Source organism: Rhynchophorus ferrugineus, unplaced genomic scaffold (genome assembly GCF_030347505.1).
Source record: "Rhynchophorus ferrugineus isolate W39M unplaced genomic scaffold, kcgeb_rfMv2 rfM4, whole genome shotgun sequence".
In the NCBI taxonomy this organism is placed as follows: Eukaryota; Metazoa; Arthropoda; class Insecta; order Coleoptera; family Curculionidae; genus Rhynchophorus; species Rhynchophorus ferrugineus.
In genome coordinates, this window is record NW_027472583.1 from 23205251 (window position 1) to 23224807 (window position 19557).

Below are 19557 nucleotides of genomic sequence, written 5' to 3' on the forward strand. Positions count from 1 at the left end.
CAGATAACATTCATATACAGTCTTGTTTTGTTTATAATGAGGAAACATATTTTGTTAAATGTATGATTCATGTCGACACAAGAGCACATCTGTTGTATGTATAAAAGACCAGCGACGTAAATAAAGTTATTCTCTTGTTCCAAAGTCAAAAGTGGTGTTATTAGTTCAGTCTCATCCCGAATCAAAAGTGATTCGTAACATATTTGTCTGCAGAAGTTTTTAATAGTAAGTTTGAAGGAACTGAATTAAATTGGCGATGAATACTGCTTTGGCAAAGCTGATTAAACTTGGAAACATTTTATAATTATAATAAAAATACATATTAAAGTTACCAGTTCTAGCCATTTATTAATCAGTTATTCGTCCAGTAATTTTATTTACATATTACTATATACAACAAAAAAATAATGCAAACACTGAGTTTAAAGCTATGTTCTAATAATTAAAGTTATTAAATATTGGCATTGATGCAGTATATGGTTGCACTATCTATGGTTAATGTGAGTTGTACATGTATGAAGTTGTGTATATACATAAGAACGGTAGAACAACATTCGATTTTAACAGAACAGATTTGGTTTCGATGGAATCTTATAAATTAACAAATTATTAATAACTATTAATTAAAAAAAGTAGTGAAAAAATATAAATTAACAAATACTTAGTCAGCAATAATACTCGTTCATGTAACAGTACTAGCATTCACTTCATTCTTCATTTGTAATAGAAATCTGCACTGGGCCCCGATGGAAAACTAGAGAAAGAGTTGTCTTTCCAGAGGGAAAGGTCTACAGCCGGTAGTGATTCGCATGGTACAACGGTATTTCTAAAAACACATAGATATAGAGTATGTTTTAGATGTTAATGAGGATTAACTTACGCGTGTGATATCCTTTCAAAACCTCGTGGTTGCATAGCCTTAATGTTGTTTCCATTGTCACACATCAGTCTAGAAATACTGGATTTTCTTAATTCGTATAGTTGAGGTAAAGTAAAACCTAAAAGAGGTAATTAAGTTTTACATTCGTAGTTTATTTGTGGTAATTTAGTGAATGATTGATGAACAAGAAATGTTTTCCTTATTTTTGTTAAGAACATATTGGGTTGGAAATAAAATACTAGGGCTGTGAATTAATTATAAGGGATTTAAAAGTCTATTTTATTTTTATTTTTATTATATGCTATTTTGCTGAAGGTATAGACAAACATTTTTTTTTGCTCTTTAATAATTTTTTCACTATAAAAAAGCATTTATTGAGAAAAAAGGCATAATATATGTTAATCAAAATGGTTCCATTTTTCTGTCAATATGGTCATGCCGTGTCAAAGGAACAATGTTGATTTAACAGCGATCCATTTATAGATCTATTTTCACACTTTTTCAGCATTTCAATCAACAGCGGGCAAATCAGCCAGGCTGCTCTATCTGAAGACCTTTTGATTACTTAGAGGGTGTTATATCTCGTCGTACTACGCTGGGTGTGGCAGAACTTCGCATTCGAACTACAACAGTGTATTCTTCACAATTATTGTAACATGTGGCCGAGCATTGTTTTACAATAGTAAGGCACTGTATCTTTTCAATTTATTGAATTAATATCGGTAGACATGTGCATACAGTAGTAGTAGTTTGTTTTTAGTATCTTGTAATACACTACACCTTGGTGATACGATACCATATGCACAGTAATACATAAATAAATATTTTGACATAAATATTTTGTGTTGGTGTTTGCGTGGAATATCGTAATATATTTACTTTTATTTCAATAATTTATTACCAATATTATATTTAGTTGCAATATGCCTCAGAATACTTTTCTTTTTATACGACAAACAATGAAACGGTTCGAAATGGTATTCTCAGTCAATTCGTGTAGCCTTTTGAATCTTTTCTGTTAGATATAAACATTTAGAAACATTAACTGATAAGTTGTTTGAAAGTTTTTTGAGACTTTGAGCTGAAACCATCGAATTTAATAGTTAAGTTACTGCTTCTTGTTATCATCACATATTTTTATCTATATTTGACTGACATATTGCACTGAACTTATTATTATGAAGATAATCGAACATTAGCCAACTCTGTGATGTCTTAACAAAGCCTTGTTCTTTGGATCAATATATAAGCTTGAATTTAGAATCCATCTATTAGGTAATTGCTTGAATTTTGATAAGAGGTATCTATTGCAAAGCATCAAATAACTATTAAAATAGATGGTTTAATACTTCTCTCCACAAAATAACAGTTTTTCACTTAGCGTTCCAGAATTATTCTTTATATACATACGCTAATCATGGGATGCTTCTAATTTAATTCTTGACATTACTTTTTTTGTATTATTTGAAGAAAGCTGGAGCCGAAGCCCTTCAAAAATTCTTAAAAATCTATGCTGATGTTTCTATATCCGATATGCCGCCATATTCATAACAATGGTGTTGATGTCAACGATTTAAGTGATCAGTTTTGATGTCAATATCAAAGAATGGCCTGGAGGGTTCAAAGACCGTAATTAACAAGACGTTTTGGTCGAAGACTCGGTTCAAATTCTGTAGCATATTGTAACTGGATAGGAAAAGTATATCCACTATGACGACCCTGAGAGCAAAAAGTCATGGGATATTCCAGGAGAGTCATCTAGATTCACACCGAAACAGAATATTCATTGCCATCACATTGCTGTGTCTAGAACAAAATGTTATTGCATATATCTACCGATGTAAACTGAATGAAATGATCGGCATATTATTGCAAAAAAGATTAGCAATACTGAGTAACACATGTGAGTGTAAACATGGTCAGATGATTGAATCGACGTCAAACTAGTATGGTTCTTTCGACACACTATCGTGTGTGAAATATCGTGATGAAAATAGTGAAAAAAATATCAAGAAAATTATCTCGATAAATGTTGTGAAGTTTACAACTAACCTGAATCTCCACTATTTTCAAACCAAAAACGATCACCGGCTCTCGTTCTGAAAAATTGTTCAGTCAAAATGCACAAGAAGGTTGGTCCGGCTAAAGTTCCAGGAACAATTCTTTCCAAGGATCCCCCGACAGTCAAATCTACGTCATCAGGGTGCTCGTACAGTGTTTCCAAACGATTGACATTCTGAAACATGAATAATATGAAATTACCGTCAACTATATACATTGTGAATGTTTAAACTTACGTCAATAGAGATGACATCCGAGAAGTCCAGGAACGAACGAGCACGAGGAAGTCCACAGAAATGCCTGTAATCGTTATACGATGCCAAACCATGGTCTCGGTTTCTTTGGATGCAGATGGCTTTCAGATCTTGACCGAGCTGTTGTCCAGGCTGTCTGAGCCAGTTGAGTGTAATCTAAAAATGTGAAAGTGTGGAAATTATTTAAAAAAAAATATTTTGTGTCTATAACTTTTTAAATTTAGTTCTTAAATTTTGTATGTCAAACAAACATTCTGAGTGAAGCATCGATGAAGTATTGAATGAACAAATTTAATCAAAAGTATTCAACAATTGACCAGGTCCATAGAATAACAGATGCTATTGAAAATCCTATGAATGTAAAGAAGTATGCTCAGCTATATTCATAGATGTAGCACAAGCCTTTGCTAAGGTTTGGCATGATGCTTTGTTCATAAACTGCAGAAAATGCTACCAAAACAATACACCGAACTACTAAAATTGTACACTACAGCAATAATGTTTAGAGTTGAACAAGAAGAAGCTTACTCTACAATAAAAGAAGCTAAACCAGGTCTACCACAAGGAAGTGTACTGGGGCCAATGCTTTATCTACCCTAGAGGGTACAGCAGTGACATGTACAAATATTATTTCACCAGAGACTGAGATAGGGCCAATGGGTCCTCATAGTTATATACCTAGATTGAAGTTTTCATAAAAACAAATTGTAGGTTAGTCGAAAATGACTAGTAACTGTGTAATAATTGAATAATAAGAAAAATGTGAAGCTAATTTAAAATTGCAAATTAGTATAATAAACAGAAAAAAAATGCTGTAATATTTTTTTAAAAATTTTTAAATGAAATAAATGTTGTCTTACTTCTCTATCATGATAAGCATCAGCAGCTAATTCGGGTTGAGTAGCTAAACCTCTGGTGAGTTCGTCGAAGTTGTTGCCTTGTTCTAAAACTGCAGGACGATTGAACCAATCACTAAGTCTCACGCTTCCGTAGCTGTTTCTCTTTTCAGATACCAAACTAAAGGAAACATGATCATTAGAACCTATGATTGCAATATTAATAATTATAATTACTCTAATTGTCCAGCGATTAATGTATGGAAGAATCTGAAAGCAGCGGTGGCATGTTCGTTCAAGATGCTGGGATCTACGCTGGGGTTGTAGTCATTGACGTAACCTTTGGTTCTAAATACGATTTTGTTTTTCAGGGAGTTGTCCAAACCGATAAAGATAGGCAACCACTCGTAATAACTGATATGTTGGTGTTGAGCGATGTTAATTTTCCTGGCCTCTTGGAAAATAGTTTCGTCGTCCCAGTGAGGGTTAAGTTGAGCGAGCGCATTAGCAAGTCGGTTGTGTTCTCTGAGAAGAAGAGTTTGAAGAACGGTGAGTTGTGGATTTTGGTTCACTCTACTATCACCTGAAAAGCGTACCAATATTTGAATGATAGTCTACTTTTAACTTATGCGGAGGTGATCTTACCAGCCATATAGCATGGTTCATTGGGATTAAGTAGTGTACAAACAGCACTGACGTTTTGGTTTCTGGGTAACCATTCCTTGTTGTTTCTGACATCAGTTCTCAACCTTCCTCCTTGGAATAGACGCACTTGCTGATTGGTGATGTCATTGTTACCGTAGACAATTGATAAATCCAAATAATGATTTACAGCAGTTAACTGGAATAAAATAGAAAGATCAACATGCTTTGTCTGTTAAGTTATTATCATTCATTACTATGCAGTTATAATTGAATCAAAATTTTATATATTGGTAGCTAGTACGTATTGCTTAATATGGGTTCCTAACCTAAAGAACCTTTTTTCACCGTAAATGACCTCAGAGGGATTAAGAAGTAAAAAATTGGATCTTTTATGTTTTAGTTTAGGAACACAATTCTGAAATTTAAAAAATATGGCAAAAAGTAATATGGCAAAACATTTTAGTTTTATTATACTAATTGCAATATAATATAAAAATAATTATAAAATAATAATTGTGACTTATAACAGGTCAATTGAAAATTCCTCGGACATGACACATAGATGGCGCTACTAGAATTAAATCCATATGTTTTTAATTAGGCCTAACCCTCCAAAGATGCCTGTAGAAATTCAACAGCTGTCAGATCATTAGTTTGTGAATTATAGCGTTTTGAGTGAAGCAACTTTTGTTATTGTGAAAAAAATGGTTAAAAAAGAATGTCATGCATGTTGATAAAATATTGATTTTCCAAGGGAAAAATACAGTTGAAGCAAAAATTTGGCTTGATGCCGAGTGTCCGGGCACTGCTCCAGGAAAATCAACCATCAAGGTATGTTAAGTTTAGATGCGGTGAAATGAGCACCGAAGACGGTGAACGCAGTAGACGCCCAAAAGAGGTTGCTACCGAGGATAAAATTTAAAAAATCCACAAAATGATTTTGAATGACCGCAAATTGAAATTGAATGAAATAGCAGACTCTAAAGATATCAACTGAACGTGTACATCATATCATTCACGAATATTTGGGTATGAGAAAGCTCTGTGCCAAGTGGGTACTGCGCATTATCTAAAATTCATGTCTTTAGACTAGAATACTCCGTTAAAAGTATCATATGTAAATAAAGAATTTCATTCAAACATACGACATGTATAAATATCACTACATAGTATAAAACAAAGTCGCCTTTTCTGTCCCTATATCCCTATGTGCGCTTAAATCTTTAAAACTACGCAAGGGATTTTGATGCGGTTTTTTTCAATAGATAGAGTGATTCAAGAGGAAGGTTTATATGTATAATACATGCATAATATACTAAGGCAACATTTCTAATTTTAGAGGTTTCTAACGTGATGTCGTAAATTAACCTATTTTTTTAGGCTTATTTAGCAATTAGCAAAAACGCTGCCTAACCCTACGAGTTAGATCAAATTAATGTACTACAGTATTGTACACCATAAAAAGGTCTACAAGAAAGTCCGGGATGGTATATGTTTATCTTTTAGGGATAACCCACATTAACCATTTTTATTGTTTACTTTTTACGTGAGAAAATGGCTTATTTACGAAGCTATTTTAAGCAATACGGCATTAATCCTTATCGAATTAAGTACCTTAAATACAGTGTGCAATTAATATAGATCAATATGGTTCCTTACAGCATGTAAATTAAACAAAGATTTTCGGAGATATTACAAATTTAAAATTTGCGTTTAAAAATGTGTAATGTAATAAAAATTGTATGAATTTAGATATTCCAAAGATAGCAGGAAATCTTCATAGTAAGTATAGGGGAAAAGGAATTGTTTTACTTCAAATTTAATGCGTGCAGGCCAAGGGCAGTAATGAATGAACCAAAAATACTGGATCGATTTTAATCATGTTTTCATTGAGTGACATAGGCATATATATTTTATGCCCGTGCAAAGTCGGAGCGGGCCGCTATGTTTTTATATACAACGTTCATATTTATTCTGTAGTGTATTTAATTTAGTATCAGCATTGCACCCGTGCGAAGCCGGGGCGGGTCGCTAGTTTAATAATAAAGGAGTAACCATCTATCATTTTTATTATTTCTTTATATCAATATATAAGCAAATTAGCCGTTGATACCAGTCAGATAGGATGAAATATTAAAATATAATCTGATATTACAATATGGACAATTCTGTTTAATTGGGCCGTATTATAATTGAATTGGATTTACAATTGAACTAAATAGAATATGTGTAAATGTCGTTTATTCGATTTTTCTCAATTCTGAAGATGTAGTAATACAAACGAATAAGAATGAAGGCCCAAAGTAATGTTATTTTAAGTTAAGATGGTAACACAGCTTGCTTGGTTATATTAATCTGATAGTGATTTTTAATAAAGATTCCTACAATTTTATAATGATATAACTATGTAATATTAAATGGTAACTATGTTATATGAGAACTATGAGCATTATGTGTGTTTCTACAATTATGCTATTGTTGTTTATAGGCTAGTTTTACTGCTAGTTACATGACTGCCAATAAAACCCTAACCTTTCTGTATATGTAAATAAGTGTTGGCCTATTGACCTTTAATCCTAAATCTGTTCGTATGCATTTTAATTTGATAGTAGTAAGGCAGGCACAAGTTACTTAACTAATACTTTATTATGATTTCTAAAAGTGCATCTGTGAATAAGATAAATAAATATTTGTTAGTGTATTTATTATAAGACCTTTATTTATTTAGTAGTGACTATTTTTTTCATGATAATTAGATAGTGAATAATAAATTGTTGCTTGTTAGTATCGCTAAAACTCGAGAAAGGTATGTAAGGTATATAGTAAAAGTGTGGTTAACGAGACATAATTTTGATTTTCAAAAAATTGTCCTGGGAATGTTTATATATGAAATAATTACAAAGAAAATATTAAATCCAACAACTTTGTTCCCTATACAAACTGTCACTGTTATTAATAGTTTCACTGCCACAAAGGATCGACTTTGTTGGTGGTCAGATATTAACCGAGATTCCAATGACCGATATGACGAGAAGACCAATACACAAATATTGATATTTTTTGATAGGTACGTCAATAACGTGAAAATCAAGTTAAAAATAATGACGTATATCAAATATGATATAACTGTGAGCTAACGGAAATTTCGAATAATACTCTAAATGTGATTGTATTGGAGTTGAAATATGTAGTGACTGTTTATGGTATCTCTGTAATTGTATTCCCATTTGTTATTATTTAGTTACAAATTTAGTAGGCCAGAAATTTCTTTTTATTTATTATTAACAATGCCAAAGAGAAGAAACTTGCTTTAGTTCATCAAAGTCAATCAAATATGTTACGAGTTACTTCATATACTAGCCGTACTGATGACCAGCGAGAGACAGAAAATGAATAGTTGTATTGGTATGTCATAAACACGTTCGAGCGTGATTGGAAATGAAGTATGTATAAAGATTTAGAATGTAACGACTTCGTGTACTTTATACACAATAATGGCAACTACGACACAATGAAATTGAGTGATTCCTTAGACGTAGCACTCCTGCGTCTCAGGAGCGAGCAGTATTCCACTACAATACAGAAATAGTTCAGTTAAAATTGTGGAAATGACAATAGTCTTTTTGTTGAAATAAAATTGCCACAATTGGCATCACCACCAGGTTCATGATGCTCATTAGTTTTTGGAATGGTAAATGATTCTATCTTCTTCCTGTCCAACATTCATATGAGATCTGTTACCACTACTAGATGCAGATCATCAATTCTTACAAATTTATTTTATTGATAATATGAATTTAGAAATTTATACCTGTTATGCGCACAACCCAATAGTGAAACGAATTGTCCAAGGACTGCAAATTTATGGGACATATTTGATATAGTCAAGATATTCAAAATACAGTTTGCTGACAAAATACATGTAGATATTTAATTCACCTACAATTGGTATAGATGTTGGTAATACTAATTTGGACTGCTCTGCTAGTATATTATTATAATTGTATTACTTAATCTTATTATTCTTACCAGCATATCTATTTCTTCATATGAAATGAAATTTTTTATTTTATATTTCTATATTTTAAAAATCTGTAAAACTTTTGACATGCACCTGACTTCTCTAAAACATTTAATATATTATTACAGACAAAAATAGAGATTTAACTTTATAGACAATGTTTGAGAAATGTTTCGCGACATTTAATATCTAGATGTCACTACCTTAAACTTATTCCTTATTTGAATCGCTATGGTAAGAACCACAAAGGCATTTGGTTGGTTTAAGTAAAAAAGAGCGTTTTTATATGGTTTAGTTTTTAGTTGAAGTTAGTAGTATTTAGCTCATTAGTATAATAGTTGCTAGTACAATATAAGTATAATGCACCCTCGATCTAGGAAGTGTTGTGTAACCGAATGCACAAACAAAAGAAGAGGAAGAAGAAGTTGAATTTGAAGAAGTATCCGGCTGTCTTTAAAATATCTAAGATATATTTATTTTTATATTTTAATTGAATTTTATTTAATAAATTTGTTTCAGAAATTAAAAAGTTGTTTATTTAAGTTTGAATGAAAGGCGACGTCAGAAACCCCTATTGAGTTTTCTCTCTATTTCTTCATATTTATTGGTGTTTTAGCTCTTATTATGAATATACCTAAGTTGTACTATATTGCTACGAGTATTACTAAGCTGTTCAGTGGCAATCAGATCCATTTGTAAATTAAGCTCATTTAATTATTACAATGGTTGTGATTTTGTTTAAATACAAAATAGATAATTTCGAATAGTGATAAAATACCTATTTTGAAAAGCAAACAAACATTGAAATAATATTGATTGAAATATTGTTCTAGAAATAATGAAACTAAATAATGAATTATAGTTCTAATAATAAGGTCTAAATTTCAGAAATTAATTAAAGCCTAAGAAGCTGTAATTTTCCTAGGAACGTTAAATTAAATATGCATAGAACAACTCGTTTAATTTTGAAAAGGTTAATCATTGCATACTACTAGAGATTGAGTAAAGGTTTAAAATAAGTTTCCAACCAAGGAAAGTATTTCAGAATGTACACGATGTAAGTTTTGTCTGTAATTTATTCCATATTGTGCTAGTTTTATATTACCTGTTCAGCTGGCTGATTTCTGCTGATACAGTTACGATCACGGTCCGTGATGGTTCTTACGAAGTTCATGCATCTGACATTTTGTTGAGAGTAAGCTGGATCATCGACAGGAATGACGATAGGGAAGCAATGTTCGGGACTATTAGCCAGTTCCAAAAGTTGTCCATTGGGCGAACAACATCTGGTTGCGTGAGGCTCTATAAAGTTAAACACATTTATTTTAGTGAAGACTCATAGTTTGTTGATAGAACATTACGTGTTTGAGTGCTTCCAACAATCATACTCATATCGTGAGTGATGATCTGACCGTACTGCATAGCGTTTAAGTTCCAGATTGGATCTTCGATTGGTATGTCCGGGTATATGTTGATTGAAACTGTCCTGGCACTAGGTAAATCATTGCCGCTTTTAGCTAGAGTTGGAGTACTGATTCCTTGAAACATAAGAATCCATTGAAATAGTGCAAAAACGGTATTGGTCCTGTATCGCTTACCATCACCATATTTTTGGGGCAATAAACGGTTGTATCTGGTTTGGGGAGTTCCTACTCCAGGATTTTGGAGATTGTTGCAGGATCCGTCGTAGGATCTGTATCTAGATTTCGGACAGAAATTGGGTGTTTGGCCGCATCCCATTGCAGCTTCAGGGTCTTGTGTTGGCTGTGGTGGAGGAATGTTTGGAAAAATTTGTCCGAAATTATTTGAACTAAAACAAAAATTTTAAAATAGTTAATTGATTTTGATCAGTAAAATTAGGTTTGAATTCAATTTTGTTAAATAGTTTTAAGAATATTGTGGAAATGTATGTTTGAAATATAAGTATTATTGAAAATCATCAAAGAAGTTTTTATAGGGTGTCTTATTTTTTTTATATTTTTTTATTCAATATTTAAATTTAAAATGTCGCTAGGAGAAAATATTTAAAGAATGTATACTTAAATTGTTCAATATTTTATTAACTCAACATATATATTATTTAATAAGATATATGACAAATTGGTTCACAGACTCACATAATTTTTCTGGGTAATATTTACTTTTAATACCTCTAAATGACAAATCTCAAAACTTCATGTCATTCAAACTATTTTTTAGTAAGTTTAGGCATGATAAGCCTAAAATTATTTTATGAGGAAATATGATGTTGATGCCAAAATGTGTCCAATGATTAACAATTGTGGAGCACTGGGTAAAATCTGTAGCTGTTTCGGAAAACATAAAAAAGTTCACAAAATAGTTTTAAACTGGAGTTATGTAGGATAGTTTGTATCTTAAGGAAATCAGAAGGTAATATGTTTTCAATTTTATAATAGGATTTGAATTGAAATTTGATTTGATTTGAGAGTAGTGGAAATATATTTAAAGAAATAATTACCGAATTCAAATCTACTTAACTATACTCTATACAAAAGTAGTTTTAATACTTCTCTATGATCTTCTTATTTTTTTGGGATAATATAAAATTACACGGGGCCATGTCTGTTGAAGATGGAGACCTGGGGCATGTTTACAGGTTTTCTTTGAAATGTGAGTACGTTCTTTATTATAATTACTTTTAATTGTTGACACTAAATTGATTCGGCGAGCGTTCTGAGAAATTCGTTAATTTTTTCACGTGTTTCACTTCAGCTTCAACGTCTTCACTTACACTGTTCGTGACCTCTTCTTTTTCTTTTCTTATTTTACATTTTTAATATTTTGTTGCATATTAGTTTTATTATAACACTTAATACAAACTCTTTCATGCATTATACAAGTTTGCAAATTCGGCTAAACTTTTGGACCCGAGCAGATGAGAAGGATTTTTTACGTTATTTGATGTTCTGAACTCAAATCTTCAATCTATGTTTTGAGTATGCGGATGGTGGCAGCACTGTGCTCTTATAACAGCTGTCAGCTGACGATGTTGCATTGGACATTATTTGGAACTCATTTTATGCTACGATTGTGCTTCGGAACGTGTAGAAATGCAAAGATAACATTGCACAGTCGATTCAAAGTGTGTTTGTTACATTCGTGGACACTGTATTTCTGTAAACGTCGAAAAATAGGGACAAATGCACTCAAAGATGCGTATTTGCAGTACTTTGATTTTGTTGTAGTAAGTACGAGTATTAGGTGTTATAGTGTAGGTTATTGAGCTATTGGTTGAGATGTAACCTAAAATCACTGTTAGTTGATCATCATTATGTGAGAACGGCTTGACCAAGTTATAGCCATTACTACAAACTGTATTCTCTGTACGATTTGTGAACCCACAGGATGTTTTATTGCTAGACCTACACATTAAAGTTGACCTTATTAAGGACTTCTTCAAAGCGCTTAATAGCGAAGGACCGGCTTTCCAGTACTTAAGTAAGTTGTTCCAAAAACTGTCATACCCAAAAAATCAAATAAAGAATATATGGCGGACTCAATATTCGATGACTACAAAATTTTTAACGCGCGGTCAATCGATAACATTAATAACATTTATAACATTATAAGCTGCATGGTTTTAAAGTGTTTTTGTCAACTTTCTCAACTCAGAACTTGGGCGTCTTGAGTAAAAGGAGCGGCTACACCAAGATAACTATAGCGAAAATCGAAAGGCCATACCAAGGATTTTGGAACGAAGGCATTATTAAGACACTAAGCAATTATTGTTAAACCCTAATGCCTGAAAAAAATCCCAAGCAATATAAAAGACTCAGTTCCTCTGCTCATTTGTGATTTATACTTTCTAATTCAATAAATGGCCGTTTATGGCCAAAGATTTTAAAATAATGAATATATTTATTGAATATTTTAAAAACTACTATCAATCTTAGAAAAAGCGATGCCAATATAGCTTCATTGCCCCAATTTACCTTAACCACAGCTTTTGAATGCTGAGATCCAAAACCGTGATATTGACAAAACAAATTAAAATTGTGAACTGCTCTTAAATGCGTATTATTTAATCAACAGCTGACAGAAAATAAATAAATAATATGTATGGTAATTTGTATATACTTTCTAAATGTGGGTGGTGGCACAAAGGAAAATTGGATCAATACAGCCTCCACAATTTAAAAGGCCCCGTTACGTTTTGAAAACACCTGCTATACTTTTATCGCACTATTTGTATGAAAAATTATTATATATAACATTATATTATTGTTTATAATTATGTTTATTACTATAATTAATAACTTACCCTCCGGATGATGACGATGATGATGACGACGATGATGGGAAGAATCCATTGGTAAAATCAGTCTGTGGTATTTGAGAAGCACTTCCTTGACCGGTGGTACCCGAGCTGGTGAACGGTATTTTTTGCGGCGTAGTACTGAAGAAACTATTGTCGATGATGCTGCCACCAAATATCGTGTTACCGTATGATGGGTTGATCCTGTCCAAGAACAAGCTCTGGAAAGAGTGGCTTGGACTATGCGCTAATATCCCCATCACTTGCAGGATGAACAGTGATATTTTTACGACCGTCATTGTCGCGTCTGCAAACAAAAAGATGCTGTTACTGCATAATCGAGACTAAGAGTTAGAAATGAGAAAAACCAGTATTTAAAACCGTTTTCAAAAAGAGGACATGCATATTTTACCGGCATTACGTAAATAATTTTTGAAGTTTTGATATTTTCACAAATCTTCGATGACATTCCGTTACGTAACGAACGCTATTTTTATGCATTTCATAAATTAAGAATCGTATGTCTGATGTATTAGTACTCAGTGTCTTATGTAAGGTCATTATTCATATTAATGCAACATTTGCATATATTTAAGCCTTAGTATAAATAGTAGTTAAACGGTAGTATTTATTGTAATATTTAAATATTTTCTTTCTTATTTTAGGATGTTAAATGATGGTCATGATGTGGCAAATCTTCTGTCGATTACTGGAAACATAGTTAAAGAGAAAGCAAATATGTGTTATATTTTTAATTCGATATGTATTTACCATATGTTGAAATGGATGACAATCATTCTGCAGCAAAAGTAATTAAGTAAATTTAAGTTTGTAAGCTTAAAACCTATGTCTAAGCTAATACTAAAACTTCATTGATACTTTCAACAAAATGTCTATATTTAAATTATTTGTGACCATATTTAAAATACAACGTAGGGAAAAATTCTGCTACCATTTTGCTATGTTTGGTTTTCATAAAAAGTTTATTTGGTCTTTACAGTTTTTTCTTTATGATTAAAAATTTATATCGGCTAAATGGTGACCGCGATTTGCTATGTAACTTTCGGTTCTTTTTAAGGCATTTTTCCTGAAATCCTGCAACATCTGAGGATGAATTTCTTCAACTTCGTGACGAAGATTGTGTTTAATACATTGAATCGTTTGAGGCTTATTCACATAAACTAACTTTTGATTAAAAAAAAAATCCTATAAGAAAAAGTCTAGTGCTGTTAAATCCGGAGATCCGGCTGGCCATGCTAAATCGCCACTTTGCGAAATTAGACATTGTGGAAAAACGTCATTCAATAATTGAATTGTTGACAGAGCTGTGTGTGCTGTGACCCCATCTTGTTGAAACCACATGTCCCTGGTCTTTACATTTCCATTTCAGGCACAAGAAAATTTCGAATCATGTCTTGGTACCGTTCAGCAGTAACAGTAACTGCAACACCTTGGTCATTTTCAAACAAATAGGGCCAATGATGTTTCCAGCTTGAACACCACACCATAGAGTCATTGTAGTAGATCCAATGATGTTTCAGGAATTAAGTGAGGATTCTGTGTTCCCAAAAACTGACTGTTCTGTTTAGTGGCCACTGAGAAGAAAATGGGCTTTATAGCTCATTATTAATTTAGACGAAAAATCTTCAATTTCACTAGATAACTTTAGGATTGAGTTACTGTACTCAACTCGTTGATCAGGATCTCTCGGAAACAGGTAATTTTTGAGCTAATTGAATTTTGTACGGGAACACTTTCAAATCAATTTTCAAAATTTGCCTTAAACTGCATGCAGAAATATCTAATTGGGAATCACGTCTCCGAGTTGTAACACTATCGCCCACCATAGCCACATTTTCAACGTTACCAGAAGTCCGTTATCTTCCAGTACGAGGCCTGTCTGTTGTCGTACCGTACTGTCTAAAATTTGCTTGTAAACGATAAATTGTGGTTTTGTGAGGCACTGGACGATTTTTGACGCAATTTCTGCTGAGTGGCAATAGTGGAACGATTATTTTCAATAAATACTGTCACTACTTATGCTCGTTGTTGTGACTTATATGTAATCTATAGTAAAATGTGGACATCCACACAACACAATGGTTAAAGCGAAAATGGTAGCGGGACTTTTGCCCCACTTGTTATTTATATACATTAGAAATTTGGATACAATATTCGCCAACTTAAAATTTTCATTCATATCATATCCTCAGAAAATCAACAAATCAATATACGTAAGAATCTCCATTTTTACAATCAAGTAATTTTTTATATTAACTTAGAGATTTTTCTTTAACAATCATGCCTATACATTAATTTTAAAGTATTATTACAACAGATGGTGTTACTGTGTATTAAATCGCATCGGGTACATTTGTAACCAACAATGTTGAAGTCTCACTGATAGGGTTTAGTATGTGAAATTTCGTGGAAGCGAGAACAAATTAAATTTTCAGTGCGTTGAAAATGTCTGAAATTGTTCCGATTAATTGCATTTGTGTGAAATTTTGACTTGTTTACTTAGAAAAGGGCAGCTGAAGGCCATCGATGAATGTGTGTGAAGCTGTATGAAGCCTATGGCAACTATGCTCCATTGATTTCAATTTGTGAATACTGGTATCGATTTTTTTAAGGAGGTGATTTCAATAGTGAAGACAAGGAGCGTTCTGGATAATTAAAATAATCTGAAGACAAGATTAGAAAGCATTACTCGATGAAACCATCAATGGAGATTACTATAGAAAATAACTGATATATATGAGCCGATCACTGTGTGAAAATCGGTCGGAATACGAGCAAAGATACCAAAATGTTTTTCCTTGACATGAGAAAGTTCGACCACATGTTGCAAAACCGGTGAAAATACAATTGAAAATATAAAAATCGGTAATGGTGCCCCACCCGCCGTATTCTCCAGACCTTGCTCGTTCTGATTACTATTTGTTCTCATATATGAGTATATCTGAGCAGCGCTTCATTTCTTATAAAGATACCAAAAATTGGGTCGATTCGTGTATTGCTTCAGAATACAAATCGTTCTTTTCAGATGGATTTCGTAAATTGCCCGAAAAAAAGTAGTATAATACTTTGACTTGTATAATACTTTGAATAAAATACATTGTACCGATTTTTTACAATAAAGTTTCGATATTTAAAAGAATCCTTTAAAACTAATTTATATGCAAATACTTGGAATTGTACACGTTTGCATTCTTTAGCAACTTTTAAACTAATTTAAAGTGGTAATTTTAATATATAAAATTTAATACATTTCTTTATTTTTTAAGGAAATAATAAAGCTCTCATATGAAAGCTGGTTTTCAGTTACATACACAGTTGTATTGATTAGATAACGTAGGTCATTGAATAATTAAAAAGTCTCGAAAATATTTGTTACTTAAGGAGTGTAATATCTTTATTCATGTAATATGTGCATTATAATTTAATTAATATATTTAGTGATAATAATACACATAATTATATCCACATGTTACTATCTACTCTTGAAATAAACATAAATAATGAAGTAATTTCATATTTACACAGCTCACTTGTTTTTGAATATTCTTTTGGATAATTTGGTAATAAGTTACATCATCTATGGTGCAGTGATTTTATTTCTATATAAATAATTGACACAGATTGCTTATATACTTTCTCGAATAAAAAAAAACATGTCTTAAAGAGGCAAGCGCGCTGAGTGATGAGTTGATTCAGACTTTCATATTAAGGAAGCAATAAAACACGTCAAGTTTGATTAATTTGTAATACATAATTATTACACTCGTGTGATCAATTACATCAATTATTTAATAATTAAGGAATGAACTGCACAAATTAAAATATGAATAAAACTATTATCTTCGCTTTATTCGATCAGTATTAGATCAAAAATCATATTAATATTAGTGCTGGTCTTCCCGGCTGACGAATTACTTTTTCCACTATATCATATCAAGGTTATGGTAACACCAGATCAAAAGAACAATATAAAGCAAACAATAATTGAAAAACGATTCTTATGAAATCGTTGTAACGCTGTTTACGTTAAATAATAATATTAGTGTGGCGGTGGTTGAGAGGCTACCCACACACTGGTGAAACCGTAGGTACGATTTCAATGTTGTTCAAGAAGTATTACTCTTGAGGTTTTTTCCTATCGATGCAAAAAAAAGTCTGGCATTGACCAAGGTTGCGTTAGTAGGTATTAATACACCTTTCAAAATTTATTTATTATATATTGTACACGTCACTCAAGGAATTTTAATACTAGAAAAATTATATTAGTGTTACTAAGCTTCAAAAGATATATTTTAATAAATTTACTTATAAAAATTGGTGTTGAACATAATCGACATATTTTAATAATCTAAATACTTCTAATAAATAATAATTTTATCGATCATTTTATCATGAGTCACATGTTATGTTAAAGTATAATAACATATCATACACACTTTTATTATATTGTTACTAATTTGAATTATTTGCATTTAATTATTACGAATTATAACAATATTATTTGAATCTAATAAAACTTATAATCCTGTAAATTATCTAATTATTACTTATAAAATATAATAGAAATTAATCAGATAATTCTATTTTAGGGTGTGTATTCAAAAAGTAGTGTATGTACGTACGATATGTCTGGAAGTATCTATATTTTTTAGCCATGGTGATTGTTTACTTTTTTATGAGTTATTAAATGAAATTGTCAGAGCAATAGGAAATATCAATATTTGATGAATTTTCCAAGAGTAAAACAAGAGTTTACGAGTGGTGTAAGCGTTTTAAAATATCCATGAAGACAGATGATGATAGTCCTGCTACATTAGATAGTGAACACGTGAAAAAATGTGAGAAAACTAATTGCGAATGAGAGCTAAATTAATTTAATTTTAATAATTGTTAATTTAATAATATATCTGCTGACTCTTAATTGTATTGTTGTTTATAATGCATGGCATTAAAAGTGGATCGTTGGAAAACCATCACACTATTCTAAAGAACAAGTTCCAGACATTGTCATTGTTTTGGAAATAGGGAGAAATGGAGACATATTAATGTGGACGACTTTGAAGAGGATAATATTAGTAAAGATGAATAAATAATATTATTACTATAAAATAAAAAAATCCGTTAATATCTAATTTAATATACCTTGTTAATTTAATTTTTGAATTCTAGCAATATTGTTATTATATTTATTATTAAATAAATTTAGAAATACAATGAAAATTAAATTATTTGTTGTTTTACTGGTTATAAGCGAACAATACGGCTTAACAATGTTATAATGATATGTATAATTCTGGGAGTAATATATGAAAAAATACAAATCATTGCAAAAACGAAATAAGAACTGCATTAAATATTTGAATAGTCATATTAAATAAGCAATATAATTGACATTCTGTAAATGTTTTTATATATGTTCGTTTATATTTAAAGTCCCCTTTTACCAATGAAGGTTTATCTGGACTGGACATACTGTTTAACGTGGGCTCTGAACAACGGTCTTCAGCATTAAATCTACCGACTGTCGAATGACCAACTTAGAAATCATTCCAGAAGACATCCGGTCTTACCCAGCCTGGTTACTGGCGTGACTGGGATCATTTTCCTTGTCGAATTTTGCCTAATTACAATCAGAAATGTTAAACAATTTCAAATATAAATTTACGACCATGCCCCAGCAGGATTCGAATGCGCGACTATCACAACAAGAGGAGGACGGTCCTGTCGCTTTTACCACTGTGCCAACCAAGCCGGCTTATTTAGGTTTTATTTCCTATTTAGTTATATTTTATATCAATATAATATTATTGTTTTATTCTCTACTATGATAAATTTAGAGCCAAAAGAACTTATTCAATAAGTTTACTAAGGACCATCTGTTTTTATTGGAATTAGAACTACTAGGCATTTAATTAGATACAATGGGCAATACTTTAGGATTGTAAATTAGTGTAGAAAAAAAATTGTGTTCATATTTTCAGACCTTAACGCTTTAAGAATATATCCTTAAGAGGATTTTTCAAAAAATAAATAATTTTCTACTGAAACGATTTAGTTGAAATTTGGTGCGAGCCCGTTCTAATCATTATTCTACCGTACACAAGTAAACATAAAACAATATTTGAATATTTGCTAATTTAAAAATACGGAAATATTAAAAAATATTGGTAGTTTTCTTTCCGTTTGTTCGAACAACCGCAACTTTAAAAAAAGTGTTCTTTTACTATTTACGACAGCAGTACTTGTTTATATCAAACATTTTCTTCATATTGAACATTTTCTTCATGATATCGTGTCAACAAGGGTACGCAATTTTTTTGAGAATCTTCACGTCATCAACTTTTTATAACACACATCACGATTTTTAACTTTTCACTTTTTTATTTTGTGTTTTGCTGAATAATTAATTTTTTTCACTTGAAAAAATACCTTATAATAACATTTCTCAGCCCTCTGGACTTTTGAATAACCCCTTTAGCGATAAATTGTGAAATATACGCTGAACAGTGTAACAAGAACTAGTTCTTTTTTGTTATATTTTAAATTCCCCTTTTTACATTAAG

General features: G+C 31.5%; 1 protein-coding gene across 2 annotated transcripts in view; it reads right to left on the minus strand.

Annotated features, from left to right (window-relative positions):
* Window positions 1-322: 322 nt before the first annotated feature.
* Window positions 323-19557, minus strand: part of LOC143195607 (peroxidase) — a 104519-nt gene continuing 85284 nt past the window's right edge. For both annotated transcript variants that reach the window (XM_076402876.1, XM_076402875.1), the window contains exons 2-12: window positions 12980-13280; window positions 10296-10507; window positions 10059-10235; window positions 9803-9999; window positions 4677-4872; window positions 4269-4614; window positions 4056-4212; window positions 3178-3351; window positions 2933-3116; window positions 881-998; window positions 323-826 (exon numbers count right to left, since the gene is read on the minus strand). In XM_076402876.1, coding sequence (XP_076258991.1) covers window positions 715-826; window positions 881-998; window positions 2933-3116; window positions 3178-3351; window positions 4056-4212; window positions 4269-4614; window positions 4677-4872; window positions 9803-9999; window positions 10059-10235; window positions 10296-10507; window positions 12980-13272 — 2166 coding nt within the window. In that variant the 5' untranslated portion in view covers window positions 13273-13280 and the 3' untranslated portion in view covers window positions 323-714. The remainder of the gene's footprint in view (window positions 827-880; window positions 999-2932; window positions 3117-3177; window positions 3352-4055; window positions 4213-4268; window positions 4615-4676; window positions 4873-9802; window positions 10000-10058; window positions 10236-10295; window positions 10508-12979; window positions 13281-19557) is intronic.